The sequence below is a fragment of the Anas acuta genome, chromosome 16, assembly GCF_963932015.1.
Source record: "Anas acuta chromosome 16, bAnaAcu1.1, whole genome shotgun sequence".
NCBI classification, from domain to species: domain Eukaryota; kingdom Metazoa; phylum Chordata; class Aves; order Anseriformes; family Anatidae; genus Anas; species Anas acuta.
In genome coordinates, this window is record NC_088994.1 from 13,048,275 (window position 1) to 13,071,912 (window position 23,638).

At 44.2% G+C, this 23,638-nt stretch overlaps 1 protein-coding gene across 4 annotated transcripts in view; it reads left to right on the forward strand.

The window, feature by feature from the left end:
* Window positions 1–23,638, forward strand: part of CDH4 (cadherin 4) — a 668,170-nt gene that overhangs the window by 638,729 nt on the left and 5,803 nt on the right. For all 4 annotated transcript variants that reach the window (XM_068700721.1, XM_068700722.1, XM_068700719.1 and 1 more), the window contains 7 exons: window positions 3,196–3,381; window positions 7,974–8,227; window positions 11,064–11,206; window positions 14,766–14,999; window positions 16,059–16,292; window positions 20,659–20,798; window positions 22,700–22,864. In XM_068700721.1, coding sequence (XP_068556822.1) covers window positions 3,196–3,381; window positions 7,974–8,227; window positions 11,064–11,206; window positions 14,766–14,999; window positions 16,059–16,292; window positions 20,659–20,798; window positions 22,700–22,864 — 1,356 coding nt within the window. The remainder of the gene's footprint in view (window positions 1–3,195; window positions 3,382–7,973; window positions 8,228–11,063; window positions 11,207–14,765; window positions 15,000–16,058; window positions 16,293–20,658; window positions 20,799–22,699; window positions 22,865–23,638) is intronic.

Genomic DNA, 23,638 nt, shown 5'->3' on the forward strand with positions numbered 1-23,638 from the left:
CATCATTTGTCCCCCCACATCAATCCCTGTCTCTTCCCAAGTGATACTGGTCTGCGTGTTTATGTGCTGTCAAACACTGCATGAGACAAAAGACAAACTCAGGAATTAAACAATTTTAGTAGAATCTGATGCAACCAGAATATCAGAATGAATTATTACCATTTCAGCAAGACATGAGTTCAGACAGGCCAGCTCTACAGGAATGAGAGAGACTTTTGCCAGCATATACTTTTATGGTAAAAGGGACAAAAAAGACCCTACAGAATTTAAGAGTTTAAAAGCATACCAAGCTCAGAACAAATTCTTATCTCAGAAGGGAAACAGAGTGTGTAACAATCAGCCATAGAAATCCTTGCGAATGGTCTTTAAAAAAGCACTCTGGAAATTAAGGACTTCAAATGCAACAATTGAAAGTGAAGCCAAATGAATTACAGGGGAATACGGGTAAATGCTACAAGTATAGGTCAAGTGGTGTTTTATCAATCTTGTGTTTACTTCAGCAGCTCCTGCGTTGCCCATTGTTTTACCTTGTTTGAATAGATATGCTTCTCTTTATTTAAAATCAATTGTAATCTTATGAAAGAAAACTTACAGCAGAGGGAATGCTGTAAAGCAGCACAGTGAAAGATGGCATTGTTCATTATCCTAAATTACTCCAGGGTAGGGAGGGAATGATATTAAAGAAGTGTGGGTAGCTCTGAGCTGCCATCCTTCCTTTAGCAAATGTAATTTAATGTCATTATTTAATTTTATTAACAGTAAAGACAATTGTGGACAATGCATGTTACAGCATTTACTTACACTAATGATAGTGGGGGAGTGTTAGCAGGAGGAAAGATGGGTTGCGTTTTGGATTCCCAGTAGCTGCTGATGATAGATGATAAAAATTTGTTCTCTTCTTTGTGGTGCATCTCCCCAGTATTTGCTTCTTGACCTGCACAGCTTTGGATGGGTCTTTTGATTCTAGAGTAGGTATTGTTGTCATCAGAAAAATATTTGGCTTTATAAGCATAATAGACAATATTTACCCTTAGCGCTGAATAGAACTAAAAGAACTTACTAATGCCTAGTAGGCATTGCAACTGGATCAGCTCCTGGATTCCTCAGTATATGCAGAGCATTTTCATCTTTACACTAATGGAAAAGCTTTATAGAGGGCTATGATCTTCCTCTAGACTTTATATTGAGATGTCCTTGTGTACTTATAATTTTTTTTTGTACCTCCTATATTTAAAATATGCCTTTACTACATTGCTACAGGCCAAAAACAGGTATTGTGATGGCTTTTACAAAAAGCTGCTCTAAAGTCTGGTGGCAATTGTGTGGTATTTTTCCAGGTGACTCAAACTCATTGGTGACACCTGGATTATGATCTATTACAGGTGTTCAGCAGTCTGCAATTCTGGTCCTCTTAAGTGTCTTAGAGCTTTTAGCTTGCTCTTAATGAATTAATCCTGTTTGGTTCTGCAAGGTGTAAGCCTAGTAGTGGTGGACAAAGAATTGTGGGCTAAGGTCAGAGATTTGGGATAGATGCATAAAGTGCTAAAATCTTTTGAAATTGCAACAAATATGATGCCTTGATGTTAGCAGTGCCGCCATCTCCTAGAAGAGGCTGGAGGCTCATCAGCTTGTCGTTGCTGGCATGCCATACAACATAAAATTCATGTAATAGGCAATAACTAGTATGGATTTAGTAAGAGACAATCCTACTTAACTAATCTCCTTGAGTTCTGTTGAGCAGGATTCAGAAAAAAAAATGGTAATAGGAGTGTACATCTGACATAATCTAATGGATTTTTCAAAAGGCTTTTGATAAATTTCCATATAAATTTTCCCCTGCTTAAGCTGTGTGCCGCAGAGATTCCAAATTGGGCACGAGAATGGGTAAAGAACCCGTGAAATCATGGGAAATGAAGAGACAAGAAGAACTGTAGCATGTGCTGGAACTAGAATTATCTCGCAGCTTCCCACTGTTCTTCCCCACCACTCAGCATGGCTGGAAAGAGATGCCATCTGCATTCACTAACAAAAACTTGTTTAGGAAAGGTGCATACCAGAGAAGAGGGCAAAATGCCATTCAAGATACCACTAAAGGGCAAATTTAAATCTACATTAACATAGGGCAGATTGAGTATTTTTCCTGGCAGAAGTGCAATAATGTATACTAAATATAAGCACACATAGCTGAAGGACTCCAAAGGATGGGTATGGGTTAGTACTGGAAAGGGACTCTTGTGCTAACAAAGGAATGATTTATTATCATTTACATAACCTGGCATTTGTGCACACCAAAGGCCAGATTTTCAAAATGCTCTGCTCCTGCAGTTTGGGGCCAGGCTTTCAGTTGCAGACTCCGAGCCAGCCGCTCCCATCGTTTCCCTAGTGTTTAATTTGCCATATGTCAATCAGAGTGTTGATTTGCAAGTGCTGATAATAGGCAATGTTGAGGGATGAGCACATTTGAAAATTTGGGAATGTGTCTTACTGGCAGCTTCTGAGCCCCAAACACTGGAAGTATTCGCAGAGCAGGATCCCTGATCAGCCATATGATAAATCAAGGACTGGAAAGCAGAAAAGAATGCAGCTAATGCATCAGGATATGCCTGAGCTGGACATGCTCCATGAAAATCAGTGCTAAATGAGAGAATTAAGCACCGGGAAAGGCTGTGGCAAAATCACAAGAAACACTTTAAATAATGAGACAAAAATCAAATCAAGTACAAGAAAGAAAGAAAATGAAATAAAATCGCTGAAAAAGCAAATGCCATGACGGGAATCTGAGTGAGGCAAAATACCTTGTTTTAAAGGGACATAGTCATCGTAGAAACAGCACATTTTAGTCTGCCATTTTACCCTCTAATGAGAATTAACTCTCCAATTGCTGTAAATGAATGAGTGTCAGGAACATTTTCGTTTTGCTTCAAGCATTTGCTAAAATGTGGGCAGTGGCTGGGTGATAGCGGGTTTGTTCTCCTTTGGGCTAAAAAGTGAGGCTAGAATTAAAAAGGTTTGGAAAAATATTCAAAGAAAAACAGTATGCAAAGCAGAGGTGAGAAAGGAACATGTTGCTCACAGTATGCAGCTGTGGTCCTCTTCATGGGACTGATATCCTTGTTGGTGTGCTGGTTAAGGGGATGTAGCCACGAGGACCAACAAAAACATCCCACTGTGACCGCTCCTGTCTTTTATTTGCAGTATTCAGGGGAAGTTCCTGAGAACAGAGTGGAGGTTGTGGTTGCAAATTTGACGGTGATGGACCGGGACCAGCCTCACTCCCCCAACTGGAATGCCATCTACCGCATCATCAGCGGGGACCCCTCTGGGCACTTCACCATCCGGACGGACCCTGTCACCAACGAAGGCATGGTAACCGTCGTAAAGGTAAGTGGGAAGCCAAAGCAAAGATGTATTTGTCACCTTTTAAGCTCACTAAGGCCAAAAGGACTGCCAGAGGCCTGCTGTTATTTCATGCCTTCCCTACCTGGGAGTACAAGTGCTTCAAGCTGTTGTTTACCCACTCTCTCTGTGCAGTTGTCCTGAATATTTTTGTTTTGAGTTATGCCAATGATTCTGGGTTTCTCCCACCATAAGCCTTCATAAACTCTCACGTGCCAAAGGCAACAGCCAGCATCAGAGCCTGACCTGCTCCTTTTTGAGCTCTGGAAGCGGGACTGGTGCCTGGACTGTCCAGTCCTGCCCTGCTTGGCAGTTTGAGGCAGAAGCTGTGATTCTCCTTTCTGAGCCAGAAATTTGCCAGCTACCTGTGAAGCAGTGGGTAGCACTTCACTGTAGGGGATCAGCCAACTGATCTGCAGGGAGTACAGAAGGCATTTCAGAAGGAGAGAATTTCTTGGTAACAGAAGGGAAGAAGAGAGAAGATTTTCCTCTGAGCTATTCAGAAAAAAAAATAAATAAATAAAAAGCTGGAGAAATGTTCCTTTCCTAGTATCAAGCAATAAACACACAGTGTGGACCACATCCTCAGTGAAGGCTGCTCCACACGTTAGATCATCAGAGAATCTTGTCCAAAGGCTCTGAGAAATAAGACTGTAAATATTCTCTACCCCTTCTTTCTGCCATCCATTGCCTTCCACATTAGGAGATCACAGACCCTCCAGGTATTTCCACAAGTATCAAATTCAGTTTCTTTTCTTGCCTCCAGAGAACATGCCTTTATCATCATTTGAGAGTTTTCTCCCCACTCGGTTACTGAGACCAGCAGCCCAGGCAATGAATGCTTCTGCAGTAATTACACACAGTCAGAAACTAACCAGGTTCATTCAGCATTCCCTGAATCTCTTCCCAGATAAGATGCCTATGGATGCTCCCACTGACTACCAAGAAAGTGAAGGTATCATGAATAGGCTGCTGTGATCAGTAGGGCCTTGCACTGCACGTGCCGTGTGCTGCTCCCGAAATGGATAATACATGCTGGGATGGACAAAGCCTTTATCTTCTGACAGGCCTGGCCTCATCTAACAAGAAGTTGTAATCAACTACTTAGGACGGAACGCTGGTGTTTAGAGAGCAACCTGATCAAAGAATACCTCCGTGTTGAAAAAAAGGAGCCCCACTCCCTTGTGGCTAATAAGTTGCAGTCATTCTTATTTCTTACAGTTCGGATATGCGAAAAAATGACACCAGGGAAATGCCAGTGAGGTTACACTGGTGGGAACGTGTGAGCTTGTGAGTTTGTCCTGCTCCCTGGCCCCTAAGCTATGCGTGTGTGTCTGCAGATGCCACTTTGCCACTTTGCCACTTTAAGGAAGACATCATCTTACCTGCTAGATGATATTTCAGCAGGGTTCCTGTATTTATCACTCTTTATTGCTCTGTAATGACATTTGACAGCCTTATCTGATGCAATGTTATAAAACATCTTCAGGCCTAGCAGTATTTCTGGACATGCATGTATATGGATGCATTTATGCATCTAAGTATGCACTTATCCATATGTATGTATTTTCTGCTTAAACAGAAAACATTCAACAAAGTAAAATGGAACAATTTAACTTTTGTTGACATCAGCAGCCAGTCTGAAATCAAAATGCCAACACTATGACTGAAAGCAGGGGAGGACTCCTTAGACTTAATCTAGTAAAGTGTCACAACTGTAGTTTAAAGCCACATCAAAGTGAAGAACAGGGGATTTACAAGATCATCTCTGCCACACAAGAACTTTTGCATAATGAACCGTCCCTTATTCAGAACTTGCAAGCAGAAAGCCGGGCAGATTTGTCAAGGCACCTCTGATGCTGGTGTTGACTTTCCACTGCTGTGTAACCCACAGTGATCACAATGCAAAGAACCACCCGAAAATCCCATCTTGTCAAGCTGAGCTCAGAGCTTGAAATTGCGTTGAATGTCTTTACTGTATAACCTCACCTTATCCCCCTGGCTGCCCGGAGTTTCTTCCCCTTATCAAGCTGAGAGGTTTTTTGGTGTATTTTCAGCAAGGAGAATAAGTGAAAATGCTTATGATTAAATTTTCATGGTGAAGAAGGGAAGACTCTTAGGATTCCACCTTCTTCTTTGAAATATTTTGTTCTCCGTTAATAAGTGAATATGCTTAAAGGTTAGGGGAATGTATGCACACCAAACTGGGTGGCCAGCCAGAGCTTGTTCTTCGTGGCATGGGAGCAGTCTCTTGCTGTTTTCATCCCTAGTATAGGCTGAAAACACAGGTAACGACACAGTTCCCACAACTGCAAGCAAAGGGGTTTGTGTCTAGGCTGCAGCAGTGGCAGACACAGTGCAGAGAAGGGCATGTTGTGGAGAAACCCACTCCTCTAGCAGCAGTTTGGGGCCAGAAATACTTCCAGACCGAGAAGCCCTTTGGAGTTTACACGATGCTCATGATGGCCGTTTTGCAGCTTCTCTTAGCAAAATCTCATCTGCTGCTCTAGCCCAATCACTGAAAGCATAGCATTTCCTTTTTCTGTTCATGCCTTTTCTAAACCATTTCCATATCTGTGCAAGACCCTAATCTTCAAAGAAAGCCTTGATCAAGGAGAGAGTAACTTCGCACACAGCTGAGACATCGCAGAGTCTGGAAACAATCTCCAAGAGCAGCAGTGGCTGCCCTGTGGCAGCCAGCTGAGTAAAATGTTATTATAAACTCTGCATGGATCAGAGCTGTGAATTTATAATGGAGATGCTTCCAAAGCTTCAGTTATTATTTGCTTCAACAATAACATAAGGCAAATTTGTTCCCTTTAGTTAAAAGTACCTTGAGTAAAGGAAGACACGTGGCAAGCCCTCAGCTTGACTCTGCTGCATCTGGATAGGAGATGGGCGTGAAGGAGGGGAATTACAGGCAAATGTTGCAGAAAAAAGAAAAGATGTGAAACGGGACCCTACTGGGCGCAGCAGGGAGGGAGGCAGATGTGCTGTCCCGTGCAGACAAGTGTCAGACGCTGTGCCACCACAGGCCACCATGGGGTACAGATGCCTCCACAACAAGTCAATGGGATGGGTGTTATGGGGTCAATCCAGTCCCTGTGCTGCATTTCTGCATCCCTGGTTTGGGACTTCCCAGAAAAGAAGCAAAAGAGGCTGCTCGGATCAACCCCTGGGTGCTGCCCAGCCCACCCCAGCTGAGCCCCTGCAGGGACTGGGTACAGACTGTGGGCAAGGTTAGCAAACAGGCCAGCACACAGAAAAAAAATATATATATATAAAAAATGGGGGAATATAAATTAGAGGCACATGAAAGACATTGAGGAAATGTGTTAGTCAAATTGTTTCAAGGCCGTGAATAGTGTTTAAATGGGAACTTTTACCATGCATCTTTTTTGAATGCGGTAGAAGTCCATGAGTCAGTGCTGGTGGGTGTATTGGGAATCTTTATGCTTCCTTTTATTTATTAAATGTTGGCCCTGCCTGTCAGGAAACCGTTTAGCAATAGGAGCATTTGCACTTCAATTGAATAGAGATTCCACTGTTTTACCTTTTGCCCCTGAAATTTGTTTCTCTCTTGTAGCCTCCTATGATTTGATTTCTCTCCTGACAATACTGTATTTTAAACAGAACAGGGAAGCCAGCTCTTGCTGATGTAAATCAGGATAGCATTACCAAAGTCAGTGTAGCTATGGCGTTTTACACCAGTGAGGGTACGCCTTGCAGACTCAGCACTGAGGAGATGTTACGCTTCTAAATTCATAAATTACAGCAAAGCATTTTTTAAGAAGCAGAGGTGTGATCCCGCATAACTCAAGCATCCCTGGCAGATGATTAGTGACTTCCCTCATAATAATTAGTGGGATGGGTTAGAAATTATTATTATACTGCAGTTCAGTCAGTCGTGCCAGCAAAGGCTTTTCACTCCTCCTGGCTCCTAAGGCACATCACCTTTATGTGCGTTTTGAAAGAGATCTGTGGCCACCCAACAAGTGTGTAAGCATGCAGGAAACCTCCAGAGATCACAAGGCAAAAGGACGAGAGGTCCCACTGGAGGGGCCACCTGAGCAGCAGGACCAAGCATTGTTCCTTGCAGATCAACCTTTGCTTATAATCTTAATTAAGAGGGAAAATGAAAAGCACTTCAGGCTCGTGGGTCCACCTAGACTGTCCTGGCTACTTAGTCAGCAGCTTTAAGTGCTAACAGAACCGTTAAGTACTGGTCCAGTTCCTCTGACCAGGCTCTGCCTATTGGTTTTATGGCAGCCCTCAGTGGATTTGTTCATCCAGTGCTAAACTAGCACTGGCAGCTTCTGTCCTGGAAACCACGGAGCAGTGGAGCAAAACACAACACAAATCCTCCCTGGTGTTTGCAATTTTTACTTTGTGGGTTTTTAACTATTTGGTCCTCCAAATACTGGAGGATTGAAGCTGGTCAAAAGAACTGGGCTCAGAAGGAAATGAGATGAGGCAATGATTTTGGTATCATCCGCCGTCTAAATCTTGCAGCTTTCAGCCAGAAGGTTGAATTTGTTCTCTGCTTGGTTCAATTCTTGCTTGTTTGTTTGTTTTAGGCAGTCGATTACGAGATGAACAGAGCTTTCATGCTGACAGTGATGGTATCAAACCAAGCTCCCCTGGCCAGTGGAATCCAGATGTCCTTCCAGTCGACAGCAGGAGTCACCATTTCGGTTACAGACGTCAACGAAGCGCCGTATTTCCCAACAAACCACAAGCTGATCAGACTGGAGGAAGGGGTGCCCACAGGGACGGTCCTGACAACGTTTTCTGCTGTGGATCCTGATCGCTTCATGCAGCAAGCAGTAAGGTGGGAGACCAGACAGCCACGGGAGCTCATGTACACGAGGGGAATTTCAGCAGGAGCTGAAACTGAATTTGTGAACTAACTGATGTGGTATCAGTTAAATAACTGGCAGGTACTTGCAGCCCCAGTCGAGTGCTTGCAGAACACCCCACAAGCTGGTGAACATCTGATCCTCCCTCTAAGAGCCAGGCTCTGGTCCAGGAGGGCAGGTAGAATGGGATCCCATGTTACCAGATGGCAAAAGGGCAGTTCTCATCTTCCTGTGACACCAGTCACTAGCAGGGGTCCCTGTGTCAGTACAGAGACAGGGATCAAGGCTACATTTTATGAAATGTTTTTACACTGCCTTGTCATAAAATTGTTGACCTATGTTGATTTTGCACTTTGTAAACACAATATGGGAAAAGACAGCTTTGTTATTTCTGTTTTACGGAGGGGAAACTGAGGCACAGAAGGGGCTAGGGCTAGATTTCCAGATGAAGTGACTGGGATTTTTCATTATGCCTGGTGTTGCTTATGGAGGCTTTAGCTTTAGCCTGTCTTTAAAAGCACAGTGTGAGCATACTATGTGACCACAGCAGAGGCCTCTTAAACCTACATCAGTTGTGACATTTTGTGTCAGGAAGAGTTTGAAATATTTCACCTGCCACTGCACTGTCTGGTCTAGAAAATGATTGTTTATTCACTGCCTCGTCTCATTGTCTTTAGACAGGTATTGCGACTTCTAAGGAGAGAGACCCTCCTAACTAACAAGCCAGTTTTTCTTTTATTCTTGAAATATTGCCCTTTGAAGAGTCTTTATTTCCCTGAAGTCCATAGGAAGTCTGGTTCTTCACAGGAGAGAGCAGTTCGTTTCTGGCTGAATGCTCCCCTGATCCGGAGGTGGTCGGTCTGTAACCCCGAATGAGCATCCATTTCAGGGGGTAGGACTGGCTCTGCTGAGCCCTTCCTGGGATAGCACAGTGCCTGTACAGGCTCTTGTAAGACTTGCTGTAAATACGAACAGCAAATTACTTGAGCTGATTTTTCGCAGTGCTCCCAGGACACATGTTTTGTGAATCCAGGAGTGCTTTGTTTCCAAACAAAAGCACAGTCTCTCTTACCCTCTTTTCATCAGGGCAGCCTGATGCCAAGGCTTTGCAAGAGGCAGCAGGATGCTGCTAGGGTCCTGTAGCTATCCAAAGGTACTTTGTTTTTCCTTCATCATTGGCACTGGTAAATTAGGAAAAAAAAAGATACCCTAAAAGCTAATCCTATGGATCCATGGTGAGCAGTTCTCAGAGAGCTGGTCCAGCTGTTATAGCCTTGCACACTGTTGTCAGAGCTGTGCTTTAAATAGTCTTTGATAAAGTGGAGTTTTTACAAATACAAGGTAAGGAAGCAGGAGCATCTCCAGTAAGGCACAGCTTGGCATGGCCAATGTCACACCTCAAGTTATCCTCATTAGCCACAGATGCATTCACAAAGCCAGCTTTGAAACTGGATCCCTGGTCATTTAGCAGTGAAAGGGCAAGAGACGTACAGCAATGATATTAAAAAGAAATGAAAACATCCCAAAGAGTCTAGCTCCATGAAATGTAATTCTTTCCTTTGGCAGGGGCTTGTGCAGCTGTGCTGTTGCTTTCCTGCTCACATGGATTCACACAGCTCAAGTTTCACTTTGAGTTTCAGCTTCAAACAGCCCATTTCTGGAAATGGTTACTCACCAGCAGCTGGAGGTTCTCCTGCTTGCATATATAAAGACCAAAAAAAATAATATCAAACTATCAGCAGGTCTGAGTTACTCATAAAATAAGCTCATCTTTCGTGTGCTTATTTCAGTGATTTATAGCTTGGCCATTTATTAGCTTCCAGTTGAACCACAAGTGATAAGTGTCCATCTCAACTCAAGCTTTATAAAACAGAGGTAGGAATCCAAAGCAAGGAAGAAAATGGAAGCAAGAAAGCAAGTGAGAAAGGTAAATAGAACATGTTGGTCCAGAAAGTAGATTGTCTCTACTCTCTGGTCCCACAGAAGGCTTCTCTTTTGTGCTTTTGGACTTTGTTGATCCTGAGATCACTGGTATCAAATAAGGGCTCTGTCTTCATGCATCTGTTCTTGCTCATAGCCCCACGTTGCTGCCCATGGGGAGCACTCTTACTAATGTGCCCCTCGGCCCTTCCAGCCATCTCCTTGTTGCTGTTCTCTGCAAACGTCCCTTGTGCATAGCACCACCTCACCCGCTGTATCAAAGCCATATAAAATACTTCAGGAGAGGCTTCAGCCTTTGGTCCATGCCTTAATAGAGCTGTGAGTTCCCGCTATACTCCTGAGGATGTGATTCTGATACGAAGGAGTGGCATGGCCAAAACAGTGTTTAACATATCTGAAAACTGCCGTTCTTCCCAAGTGGTATTTCCCAACCTGTTGTTTATTTGTGAGCAGCAGAAAACAGGAATGTCCATGGATTTAGAGCAAGAGCTATTTCAGGAAGAGCAATATAAGAGAAAGAGCAGGAATCTGTCCTCTAATTCAGGCAAACATATGCAGTGGTCATTGCAGACCCCATTTCTTCTTGGCTGCAAAGTCCTCAGGCTACATCCACTCCCAGTTGGGGGAAGCTGGCGTGTAAGTGGCACTTAGCAGAAAGGAAAACCTTTAAAATGAAAGAAATAGAAAAATTGAATAATTGTGGAGGTCAAAAACCGGATACTCAATTAGCATTTTGTTTGTCAACAAAACCAGTTATCTAAAGGTCCTTTGAATCATGGGTCAGGAGTCCAGAAAAACCTTATTTCAAGCAATATTAAGGATATGTCAGTGAAAAGACTGCCATGTATTTATTTCCTTTCTCTGTAGATACTCTAAGCTGTCAGATCCTGCAAACTGGCTGAACATTAATGCCACAAATGGTCAGATCACTACCGCTGCTGTCCTTGATCGAGAGTCAGACTACATTAAGAATAATGTCTACGAGGCCACATTCTTGGCGGCTGACAACGGTGAGCCCAGGCTTCACATTGTTCATGCTTCAATAAGACTCTAATGTGATGCATTAAGAGAAATGATGCCCTGACAGAGTTGTCAGTATAAGTTATCTTTTCCCCAGGTTTTTATGGTCAAAAATGTGAAAGTGGGACGGGAAATTGCTGGAGTAAATTAAATGTGCACAGTATACAGAGAGTGTTATTAAGGGAAAGGGAGGGCAAATGGAAAATCGATTTGGGGAGTTCAGTGTAGTGGTGTAGCCTGAACTTAAAAAAATATCAAAGGGATGTGATCTCCAAGGGCTGTTGAACACAGTGGTCCTGGTAATCGTCCCAAAGGCACTGATCAGAGCATTCAGGAAGCCTTCCACTGGGAAACCAGAAATAATTGCAGGGGATGGCAGGAGGGTATTAAAAATAAGCCAATCCATTGAACTGCTATGGCTTTCATGAAAGGTGTCTGTCTGTCATCAGTGCTAGTCTCTCTCTGTCTGTTACCATTTCTGAAATGTCCAGCCATCATCAGAGCATCTGGATGCTGCTGTACTTTATTATCAAAGTCGCTGAGACCAATACAGATCTTCTCACGGAGAAGTTAAGGCTTGATCTTCTCTACTCATTAAAGATCACACAGCACTTTTGGCCAAATTAGCACTGTGAACCTCAGCGCTGGCCTCACTCAAGGGCAAGCAGCCCATTGCTGCTGCAGCAGCTTCCCTGGGCAAGCAGAAGGCCTTCTTCCCCCTCTCCCATCCTCGCCTTTCCCCTCAGGGTGCTGGATGCTCAAACCGAACCTGAGTTATGCTTCAGCAACAGAATTAAGTCTAGGCTTGGCTGTGGGCACCTAAGTGTGTTGTTCATACCCTGTAGGTGCTTCAGGCTGGTTTCTGCGTTAGCTGTTGCCATCCCTCAGGCTGGTGGATGCTGTGTCTGCTATAAGTAGATACGGGAATGCTTTCAGGGCTAACAAAATCTTTGTTGGTTGGGATTTTCCAACTTCATTGCATCCTGAGTCACAGGGGCAAGGCAAAGTCATGGAAGAGTTTGGGTGCTAAGCAGCAGTACCAAGCAGCAAATTTTACTCCACCTTGGTGCCATCCGTGGTAGGGCTGGTGTGGGCCCATCCTAACCTTCTTCCCTGTGAAGGCAGCTGGGACAGTGAAATCCAAAATAGCCCCATGAGTTCTGGCAGCGTTTGCGAGATTCCCAGGGCAAAATGGGTCAAATGAGTTGGCTGAGGCTATACACAAAAGCAGTGGTAGAGCTTGAACCCATCAAATTAAAACTCAGCATCTGACCTTGCAAAGCCAGAGCATTTAGTACAAGGTGATGCGGAGTTAACCCCTTTCCCTGGATTTGGTGCTGATGCATCTCAACATCAGCACCTCCACATCCATCATTCAGCAGCTCAGAAAGTGAGGACCTAGATAGATCTCTTATTCTGAAAAATTAATCTATCACTGGTATATTGCAGCTGTTAAAATGCACATAAAGCAACACCTTATTTAAAATTCTGTCTGGAGTGCTTAGGATAACAGCAAAAGTTTCATCTAGACTAATAGACCCTTTTCACATTTCTCCCAAGTTCTAGCTTCTCCAGCACCATGTACTCATCAAAGAAAGGCTTTGGTTTGGGTGTTTTTGTGGGGATTTTTCTTTCTTTCTTGCAGCAGAAGCATCTTGTTTCCTCAAGTTCTTTTTGCTATTTTCAGTGCGTGATAAGCAGTTTAGCCAAATACTCCCTGGAATACAGCAGTTAAGTGTAGAGGTAGCAGTGGTATGTTCCCTTTAAAAAAATATATATATATATATTCTCGTTACTATGTCAATCTTAATTCCAGGCAATGAACCAATTTCTCCACTGAAGCCAGTAGCACTGTGCTAGTTTACATCTCTTAGGCATAAAGTCCAAGGATCCCTTGTAATACATCAGTACCTGCTCTGTCCACACCTTTGCTCTCTCCACATAACAGCTGAAATTATGCAAAATGTTACTTGGTTTGCAATAATTGGACATTTTTTTTTTTTTTTTTTTTTTCCTGAGCCTGGCCCAGAACTGCACTCAGGAACACAAAGAGCCAAAAATACCCAGAACCTGAGCACAGCGATACCCAGATACCCACACAAAACTGCATTTGTACATGAAGCGATTGTAGGGTATTTCAGCCAGATGCAAGTTAGAGTTTCTCAGGACTGCTAGTTTGCTTTCAACCAATCTCAGAAGCTGTGGATGTGTGGGGGCCTTGCATTCATCCCAGAAGATACTCTAGGCAACATGAAAATAGCGCAATCACTTTTCTTGGTCCCAGAAGTCTCTTTTCTTGTTCAGCCCCGGTATCCTGGTGAGCTGTCTGTCTCTCCAGAAACTTTCAAGGCTGATCAAAGACATTGTTTTAGAGGGAGACCTACCCAGTGCTTACAAGATGAAAGGGTGAGATCAATGAGTGAAGAGCTAATGTAGGAATCATGAAAGAAGGATTTCCAGGGCTCCTTCAGAGTTTTCAACGCTCCCTTAAAAAAAGGAAGCAGAAAGGAGAGGAATATAGGCAGGAAAGCCCATGGATGCAGAAGCAATGTTTGAAAGTCTAGCGAGGGGATGGTTTGTGTAGCTTTGTATCCAGCACTGGGAAGAAGAGCCAGAGTTAAAAATACAAACTTAAAAAAGAATTGCTGAAGGAAAGCTGCCTGGAAAGGGAGGCAGTGGGCAAGCCTGAGCAGAGCTGCTGGATGTATGCATGGGGAGAAAATTTTAAAATACCACACCATTTCTGGAAAGGCTCTTTTTTCATGCCAGGGAGGGCCTTACTTTGGGTAACTGGTCACCAGCCAGCCAAATGTGGCTCTTCACCAGCAAGAGATTGAAGGACCAAAACTGTTGTGCTGTAGCATCCCCAGTGGTTGGGACAAATGTAGAGATGCTGAAGAACCCTATATTGGGACGTACTGTTGCTGCCATGGATTAGTAGCAGCCCAACATGTTTGGTGATGGTTGGCTCACTCTGTAGGCTTTGAGCAAGGACCTTTCACTAAAGCTAGGACTTACTGTGAGATGGGCTGTAGAGGTGGACCATCTTTGAAGCAGCGTAGTGGTCTGCTAATCTACAAACTGGCTAGCCAGTGCCACAGTAAATGTTAACTAAAGGATTACACCATTTATTTTTTTCTTTCAAGCCCTCTTCTTCCTCCTTTTAGCTATTTTTTCCGATGTTTTTTTCCTCTTCAGAGCAACAGTTACCAAAATTTACACTAACAGTCTGGCGTCACCTCCTTGTATTTTTAGAATTTGACTAAAGACATTGCTGTAGGCTACAAATCTGCAGAGCTGAACATCCATGTTCTGCTGGAGCAAAAAAACAGCACCATTAGGAGGCTTGGGGAAGTTTAATAATGCCTCTTAAAGCAAGGGACCATGAAAGTGCAGCATGTCCCTAGTAAGGTCCAAGGAGGGAGGGAGAAAAATCCTGATTTATCAAAATTGGAAGGCAGAGAGTGGGTTGGCCCATGGTGTTGTTGTACCCGCTGCTTCCCAGGTGATGGTCATCGGTCCTTGTTCAGCTCTGCCTCTCCCGCTCAGGTATACCCCCAGCCAGTGGCACTGGCACGCTGCAGATCTACCTAATCGACATCAACGATAACGCTCCTGAGCTCCTGCCAAAGGAGGCACAGATCTGTGAAAAGCCGAACCTGAATGTCATCAACATAACAGCCGCAGATGCTGACATCGATCCAAACGTTGGGCCCTTTGTCTTCGAGCTGCCAAGTGTGCCATCTGCGGTGAGGAAGAACTGGACCATAACACGGCTGAATGGTAAATGGGGCAGGCAATCCTGAGGACATTTGGACTCTGATTTGCTAATGAGGCCACGTGTGGTTTCAAACTTCCAAACTTTCCTACTTTTTTATCTGATTTTTATTTTTTAAAGCACATTATAGCTGACATTATAGACAAGATAGTTAATCAGAAATGATTTGTATCAGACCTGCAGCATAACTCTAAGAGCCTTGGCACTTGGCTTTTTTTAATGCAGTTCATAATTATGAACGGTTATCAGTACTGAACAGAGTATAAATCATCCATAATGGCCAAGGGGAAAAAAGCTATTATCAGTCTTCCTTATGTTCCAGTGTAATTGTCATAAGCCACAATCAGGATCAATGTTCATTTCTCTGACCATAATTGCATAAAGGCAGCCTTTTAATTTACCATGGAACCAGGAGGGCTAGGTAAGTGTGAAGATTACCAGTATGTGAAGGATTTTTATATTGCAGCATGCAACCACAATTGGCCCTAATTGCTTCTCTGATTGGTAGTTTCAGCAGAGGATTGAAAACATCCTGGAGCCTCAGGGCTGGTTTTGTCTTCAAAGCTGCTCCCTCTCGCTGAGGTCTGGGACCTTCTGCCAGCCTTGTGCCCTTGTGGTTTGGGGCTGAGCCCCCAGCTCTGGTGCTGCAATGGGAAGGAACACAAGGAGGATTACATGGCTGAGCATGTCCTCGATGGGTTTGGGGCTTCCCTAAAGCCCCATGGAGGGAGGGTGGGCAAGCAGAGAGCCTGCAGAGAGGCCAGGTGCAGCCCAGACCAGGGGACCACCACTCGTGCTTCATTTTTGGCATTTCCTCCCATTTTAAACGCATGCAATGGGGTTTGCAAATGGCACCAAGGTATGTTAGCGTGGTGACGGAGACACACTTTAGTTTACAAACCACAGGCTGACTGCTGACTGAGCATTGGGGCCCAGTTGTGGTATTGGCAGCCTCTTCTTCTGGACTCCATAGCCTGCTCCATCAGAGGAGCGCTACCCGCGTGAATACGGCTGCAGGGCTCCCCCAGTGTCTGCCATCCATCTGCCTGTCTTGGTTTCTCCAGGCGATTACGCCCAGCTCAGCTTACGAATCATGTACCTGGAAGCCGGTGTGTACGACGTGCCGATCATCGTGACGGACTCGGGAAACCCTCCCCTGTACAACACATCCGTGATCAAAGTGAAGGTGTGCCCGTGCGATGAGAACGGCGACTGCACCACCATCGGGGCAGTAGCTGCCGCGGGACTGGGCACGGGAGCCATCATTGCCATCCTGATCTGCATCATTATTTTACTAAGTAAGTGCCGCAGGGGGTGACGCTGCTGGGAAGTGTCACATTTCCCGTCCTGTTCCCCTTGGTCCCATTATATGCTGTATTTTTCACAAGCTCCATGAAAAGGGCAGAGCTGTGAGCTTTGTGCTGCGGGTGGGGATTCATTTATCTGCATTCCAACCTCCTTCAGTGCAGTGTCAGCAAAGCAAGAGCTGGACCACGGACTGCGTGTGCCAGACTTCTCTTTCTAGGACTTCCAGGAACTTTACAAACATTCATTGCATCTGACAACATCCTGTAGGTAGTGAGTATGATACGATTCTCCGCATTCTGCAGAAAAAAAGTTGAATGACTTGTCCCCAGTCCTGTGGCAGAATGCCCCACAGATCTCGGGGCACTGCCTGTCCCTATGTGACTGGGGGTTTACTGGTTCCCAGTTCCAGATGCACCACTTATGGGAGTCCAGCTGGTCCCTGCCGGAGCCAGTACACAGCTGTGATTTTCCAGTTGTTCAATGCAAAGGGAAAAAAAAAAAAAAAAGAATGGTAGTTATTCCTATTGCTTGTAAAATTGCAAGGGATTGGAGAATCGAGGTGGATTGTTAGTGTTTGCAGAGGAAGGATCTTCCTGGTTTGTAGGGAGAGCTCAAGGGCTGGGGGTGCTGTCAGCCAAGGCAGAAGCACAGCCCTCCCGATTGCCCAGCAATGCTATTAGTCCCGGGCTTTCATGAGCATTGCCAATAACCATGTGTGCGCACATTTAAAAATAAAAATGATATCATTATAACTTCAAGCAGGAGTTGGCACAGTAGGGATAGATAAAAATGAGCGCTGAAATGAACAATGAGGTAAATATTCATCAAGAAACACAGGATGAAACCATGGGACTCCCATTAAAGCTAATGGGAGTTATGGTGTTAAATCACATTTAATTTTTACCCCCAATGTGTTTAAACAGAGAACAGACAGAGCAACGTATGCTACAAATGTCACCTAATGCAGATACGATATGGTACATTAAGAGAATGGGTCATCTCTGGGCAAACATCCACCCTCCTGGGCCAGTGATGGAATACACAGTCGTATAATTGATTTACCCTACCAGTCTGGAGAGGGAGCAGCAAAGCTGGTGCCTGTGGCTGTGCAGCCCCCCAACTCCTCATCCAGCCCATCCAAGCAGGTGCAGACATCCCCGTGCACAGCTCTGATGCACGCTTTCTGCCCTTTCTTGGATGTGGGGTCCCAGCAGCGAAATGTTTGAGGCTGTCCCTTTCACTATGCATGTTTGTTGTGAATGTGGGCACCTGCAATTACACACCTTGAAAAAGGAGTGGCTTGCATCAGTTCCCAACACGTTTTCTACAGCAGGTCTTGCAGGCATGCTTATGTGCCTATGACTGACGCTCTGCAGGCTTCACCACCCCATGGAAGATCAGTTCCTAACTTTAAGGATGAGGGCACGGGAAAAGTTTGCACCACAAGTCCCAGAGACGATAAAACACAGGACTTCTTTTTGCTTCTCTTGTTTAAATCCAGTCCTAAAATATGATTTAAGCAGTTGAAAATCCTATTGACTGAAATTAACATCAGCTGAAGGACGTTTGATTTAAGAGATTCCTCTTTTCATTCGCAGATACATTATCCCTTTTTAAATTATGGGTTTTATTACAAAAGCTTATTTTTACATTCATTGTAATTCTAATTGACTTTTTTTTTATCTTCAAGAGCTGCAAAGCACTGTATCAGTGATGAAAAATGTAATTTGCGATGAACGGAGTTTTTCAGCTACATCCTTCTAGTGTTTTGCCGCCTTTGTATCTATTTTATATCGTGACCTCTGAACAAAAGCCTGCAAAAAGGCAGATAGGACTTTTTTTTGTGCTATTTGTCCATTTTAGAGTCAGCAGGTCAAAGTTTGATGGCTTTAAAAGAAAGGAGCAGCAAGGGGACAGATCTGAGGTTGCTCAGGTGAAGGAAGTTTCTGCCTTTACCTTTGCTCAAAGGTTTTTTCTTCTTCCTAATACCTGATGTATTAGCTGCACGAATAACACATTTAGGAGAAGAGCAATGCAATAAAAAATTGTGAAGGGTGAAGACAATAGATTTCAAGAAAAACTACATGCAGAGTGAAAATGGGTCTAACAGCAGTAATAGCACTTCCCATTCTGCAGAGTGAATAAAAGGAAGGAGAGTGCACTACATCCGCTATTGACACTTTGAAGGTCTTGGTTTTTTTCAAGGTAGCTGTAAAGGCGTTAATGGCACAGTTTTTTCCACAAGTGCATGAAAAAGTAGCATTTGAAAAAAATAAAGGGAAAAAAAAACTGGTAACCATTATAATATTGTCTTTGTGGACTAGGCAGGTATCTTGTTGTGAGAGACTTGAAAAGGAAAGACGAGAAAAGGACTTCAATAGTCTGCTAAATAGCTGAGGTTTTATATTGCAGATAAGAGTTACATTTTCTTCCCTTTTTCTTTTTTGTCTCCTGAATAGATCTAGGATAAGCATTAAAGAAATGCTGAACTATCTGAAAACAATTCTGTTAGCTAGCAGGCAAGGATGGCAGCCAGTTGGCACACAATGGCGGTAATTAGCTGTCCAGTCCTCTTCTGCTCTCTTCAGTGAATTCCTGTTGGGTATAAACGCTTCGTTGCTGGGAGGAAAAACTCAGATCCACCTAAACCACCTCCCCCTGTGGCGGGGGCTGCCAGCTGGGCTGCCCGCCTGAGCCCCCACGGTCCAGGAGGCCTCGAGCTGCTCCCCTCTGCTTGCCCTACGTGCTCCAGGAGGAGGCAAGGGGAAATAAAATATGGGATGGTGGGAAACAGCAGCTGCTTGTTCTCCTCGTGCAGCTAACAGCACAGTGATGGCCTGGGATCTTCCATCTTACTTGGGTTTCCTTGTGTTGGCTGCATTGATTTGGCATGGTTGAGGTTAACCCTGGTGAGATGAAGCCAAGCCACCCATTCCCAGCTACACTGTCTGTCCGTCTCTCCCTTCTCCTGCTGATTGCCACCACCACAGCTCTCATGGGGAATGGAGGGGAAAGCAGACACCAGGAGGTGTAGCTGCAGTTTTTGTTGCATTTCTTACAGCTACAGAGGATGAGGATGAAAGCTAGTGACTCAAGTTCTTGGAGAAGATGAGGTCTGGTTGCTTTACATTAGTGGAAAGTTAAGTTCCCAAAGCAACTTAACAGCCTGTAGGCCGTGGCCATCTGAAGAAGGTGGTTACGGAGCAGGGAGCCAGCTCCCTTTGGGTAAAGCTGTTAAAGCTGAGAAAACTTTCTCAAGACGCAAGTGCTCATTTCTCTCTGTTACTGTACTGAGAGATTAGCCAGGGCCTGGCACGCAAATGCTGATGGCTGAAGAGGTTTGCTGTGTGATACCAGATTTGCTCTCCCTTCTGCAAAGCTGAAAGGGTTTCCCGTGATCTTAGATCTGCTTTGCAAGTCGATGGTAAAATGCATATGCTCATGCCTGGCTAATATGATTTTAGAAGTTTAGAATGCCACCCTCACTTACCAAAGAAGAATATGAGTGAGTATAAATCAAATTACACAACCCGGTGTTACCAAACCTCCCCAAATCAGTCTTCCTTAGCAAACTGCAGACAGCTCAGCAGGATGACTGCCAAGGCCAGGGCTCACAACCCGAGCTGACATCAGTGTGCACACTGGCAAGACCACCACTAGTGCAAAGGTGCTGTTCATTTGCCTGTACCTGTTTGCTTCTCAGCAGCTCTGCAACTCTCTTTCCTTTGTTTTTATTTTATGCTTCTTGTAGAAAACTCAGGATTTAGATCAAATGTCTTCAGAAAGCTGCTGTTTTCACACTTGCCGTTTGCTTTTCCTTTGATTGTGTGTTTTACTTCTGATAAACATCAGCTCAATCAGCATTCGTGATGGAGCTTAAAGAACTGTTTGGAGGAGGCCTGTCATAGCATTTACAGCTCTCACTGATCTCTCCCTTATAAATTAGAACATGCAAGAGGATAACATTTTTTTCCTCTTACTAGCAGTCAGTGAGTTTTCTTCCCCAAACTCATCGTGGTCTGCAATCTATTGTAAGTTGCAACATATGCAGTTCATTCAACATTTGTTCAGCACACGCTGACATGTGCAGAGGATTCTTGCATGGGAAATTATTCAAAATATCATTAGCTTTTAATGTCAGTGTATCCTTTGTCTTCATAAAATGGGGCTGCTACTCCAAGAGGGGTATTTATTCCCTCTCCTGGTGGCTGCATAAACCCAGGGGACATGCCTCTCAGCTAGCAGTCAGCCTCCTCCACAGCAGAAGAGCGCAGGTGAGGTGTTAGGAGGTGCCACCACACTCTGACCCATGCAGCCTGGGACATCCCAGCTCACCCAGCTCCTTCACTCTTACAGCCATGGTGCTGCTCTTCGTGGTGTGGATGAAACGCCGGGAGAAGGAGCGCCACACCAAGCAGCTCCTGATCGACCCCGAGGATGACGTGAGGGACAACATCCTGAAGTACGACGAAGAGGGAGGTGGAGAAGAAGATCAGGTGAGAAGGTCTTGGCCAGAGTAGCTGTGCAATCTCTACTCTCAAAAAAGGGCAGAAACCACATTTTCACTAGTGTATTTGCAAAGGGCTGTGTCCCCCCTTGTTTATGCCCAGGCAGCCTTATTGTCTTCCCCAGTGTGGGGTAGGCATTGATGAGAGCCACCCTAGGGCCAGGGCTTTCACCATGTTTCTGGGACATGCTCCTGTGTAAGCAGTACCATGCCAGGAGCACGGTGCCACATGGATTTTGCTATCCCCAGCCCAGCTTCTTGGGGAGGGGTTATAAATCAATCCATAGACACTCATGTTCAAGCAATATTTCTGCTGTTTTGGTCATTAAAGGCATGTATTTTCCCATACCCCTTCAGAGATCTCCGGAAAAGCAACTACTGGCTACCGCCCACCCCAGCCCTGTGGCTGGAGGCACCTGCCTTGGTATGCTTGAGCATAAAGCTTTTTTGACTTCCCCTGTATTTTCTTAATTGTCCCTGGTGTGCCTTTAATTTCTTCTAATTTCTGGACATGGTTTGTGAGAAATGTCTAAATACATTTGGGGATTTTCTTTCTCACCACAGAGCTTATAATGGCAAAGCTTTGCTGGGGGACAGAGCCCTCAGCCACGTCTGCCCGAACGTGTCAGCTCTTCTGTGGCGGCTTCTTATTACAGACAGCACTGCTGATGTGACATGTAGACATCCCTGGCCTGCACTCTGGGGATGTGCTGTCCCTCTGCTACAGATGTATTTCCTTGGCTAAAATTCCAAAGTTTGGCCTCTTGTGTTTAGGTCACTGTTTTTTTATTTTATTCCCACCTAACAGAAGAGCCCAGGACACTCTCAAATATTTTGTTCATGCAAATGATGTCTCTGCATCATGTCACAGCTTCATTTTTGCTTGCTGAAATGGACCACATAGTAGTCAGGGCTGGTGTCCAGGAGTCCCGAGGTCAGTGGCTGGCGCTGACTGAGGCACTGCAGCACGTCCTGCCCTGGAGGTCCCCCAGCACCCAAAAGCAAGCGAGGGAGCACGGCGAGAGCCACCCCAGGGATCCGAGGCAGGGACTTCACCCAAAATTTGTAAAGTTCTTATTCAACAGAAAAATCCTTGCAATTAGCATTTCTTTTTTCTTGTCACTGACAAGATATTTATAAATATTGCTCCTGGAGATTCAATCATCCCCATCTGAGCACAAGAACAGTTTTACCAGTAGAACAAAGTACTGTTATAAACATTCAGACTCGCTGAAGTATCTGGTTTCAGGCAACTACACTGTAAGCTTAAATATTTTAGAAAGGATTCGTTAAAAATAACAGCAGAGGAAAAGCAGCAAAACACCATTACCTACATGAATACATTTTTAATGGAATATTACCTGGTTCTCATTCCCTGATAGAAACCTATTCTGCTGGGATTTTTCACAAGCAGAAAGAACATAATTACTTTAAAAGGCCTACATGCATAAATGCAGTACACATTTTAATGTTTTTACTTCTGTACAAATGTAATTGCAATAATATGTCTACCAACACCATGTATTTACATTATATTATGTATTTCATCCAAAATTTATGCACATATCTAGGCACATGCAAACCAAAGCTAATTTTTTATCCCAAAGATTTGGACACTGTGTTAAATATTCAAAAGGTATTTAAATATTTGATTTAACTTATGTTTTAAGATACAGTCTTATGAAGTCAATTTTATGAGCTACTCAGAGGTCAGGTTCATCTGTAATTTAGATGGAGGCGCTACATACCCAGGAACAAGATTTGGCATCGAACTTGAGCTGAGAAAAGATTAGCCTCCTCAACTTCTTTGTATGTTGATGCGATGTCAGGAGCGTAGGTGATCTGAATGAAAAACCTTGGTTTCACTTCGTGCCTTTCCATTTGTCACAGGATTATGATTTAAGCCAGCTCCAGCAGCCAGAGACCATGGATCACGTGCTGAACAAGGCACCTGGAGTCAGAAGGGTGGATGAGAGGCCTATTGGTGCTGAACCGCAGTATCCTATAAGACCAGTAATCCCACATCCCGGGGATATTGGTGACTTTATAAATGAGGTATGTTCTTAAGGGTGTCCTGTGTCACATCTTAAAAGCTTGAGCAGCCAGCTAGCATCAGCTGTGTAACATTTTCCTGGCTGTTTTATGGACCAAATGATGCTATTCCTCCCACGAGAAGTCTGATCAAAGCACGGGGAACGATTACAATGAGCAAAGGAAGCAAGACTTGGTCTAAGAAAGGCTCCAAGCCTATAAAAGCCAAAGTGCAAACAAAAACCCTGAGATTTCTGGTTTGCGGATATCAAAAACAGCACACTTTTCAGCATCCAGGCAGTATAACCTGCTCCTGCTCTCCCTTTGACTGCTCTGAGTGCTGCAGTTGCTGTCAGTAAATACACTGCCTGGATGGGGACAGAGGAGGAATTTCCTTGCCATGTGGCCGGACAGCCGGATGGTTTGCCTAAAGCCAGAAGTGCCTTTTGTGGCTCTGGACTTGCAATTATTTCACCAGTCTGTGTCTTTTCTATTTGGTCTCAAACTCAAAGAGTTTGCAGAGCACAGAGATTCATCACAGATCAGAGAGGGTTTCTTTGTTTTACCTCAGATTACTGTTCCTTTATCTACTTGTACAAATATCTATCAATTTAGCATCTCACCTCATTTTTAGTTTTAAAATGAGTGATTGAGTGGTTGCAAGCCAATCAATGCGTTATTTCCTCTGAGACAAAAACCACCATCCATTCTGCAAGTCAGAAAAATAAATGTTGTGGCGATTTACTTCTATTATTATATCAATTTCCTGCTGTGCTTTTTCTCATTTTCCTCCCTAAA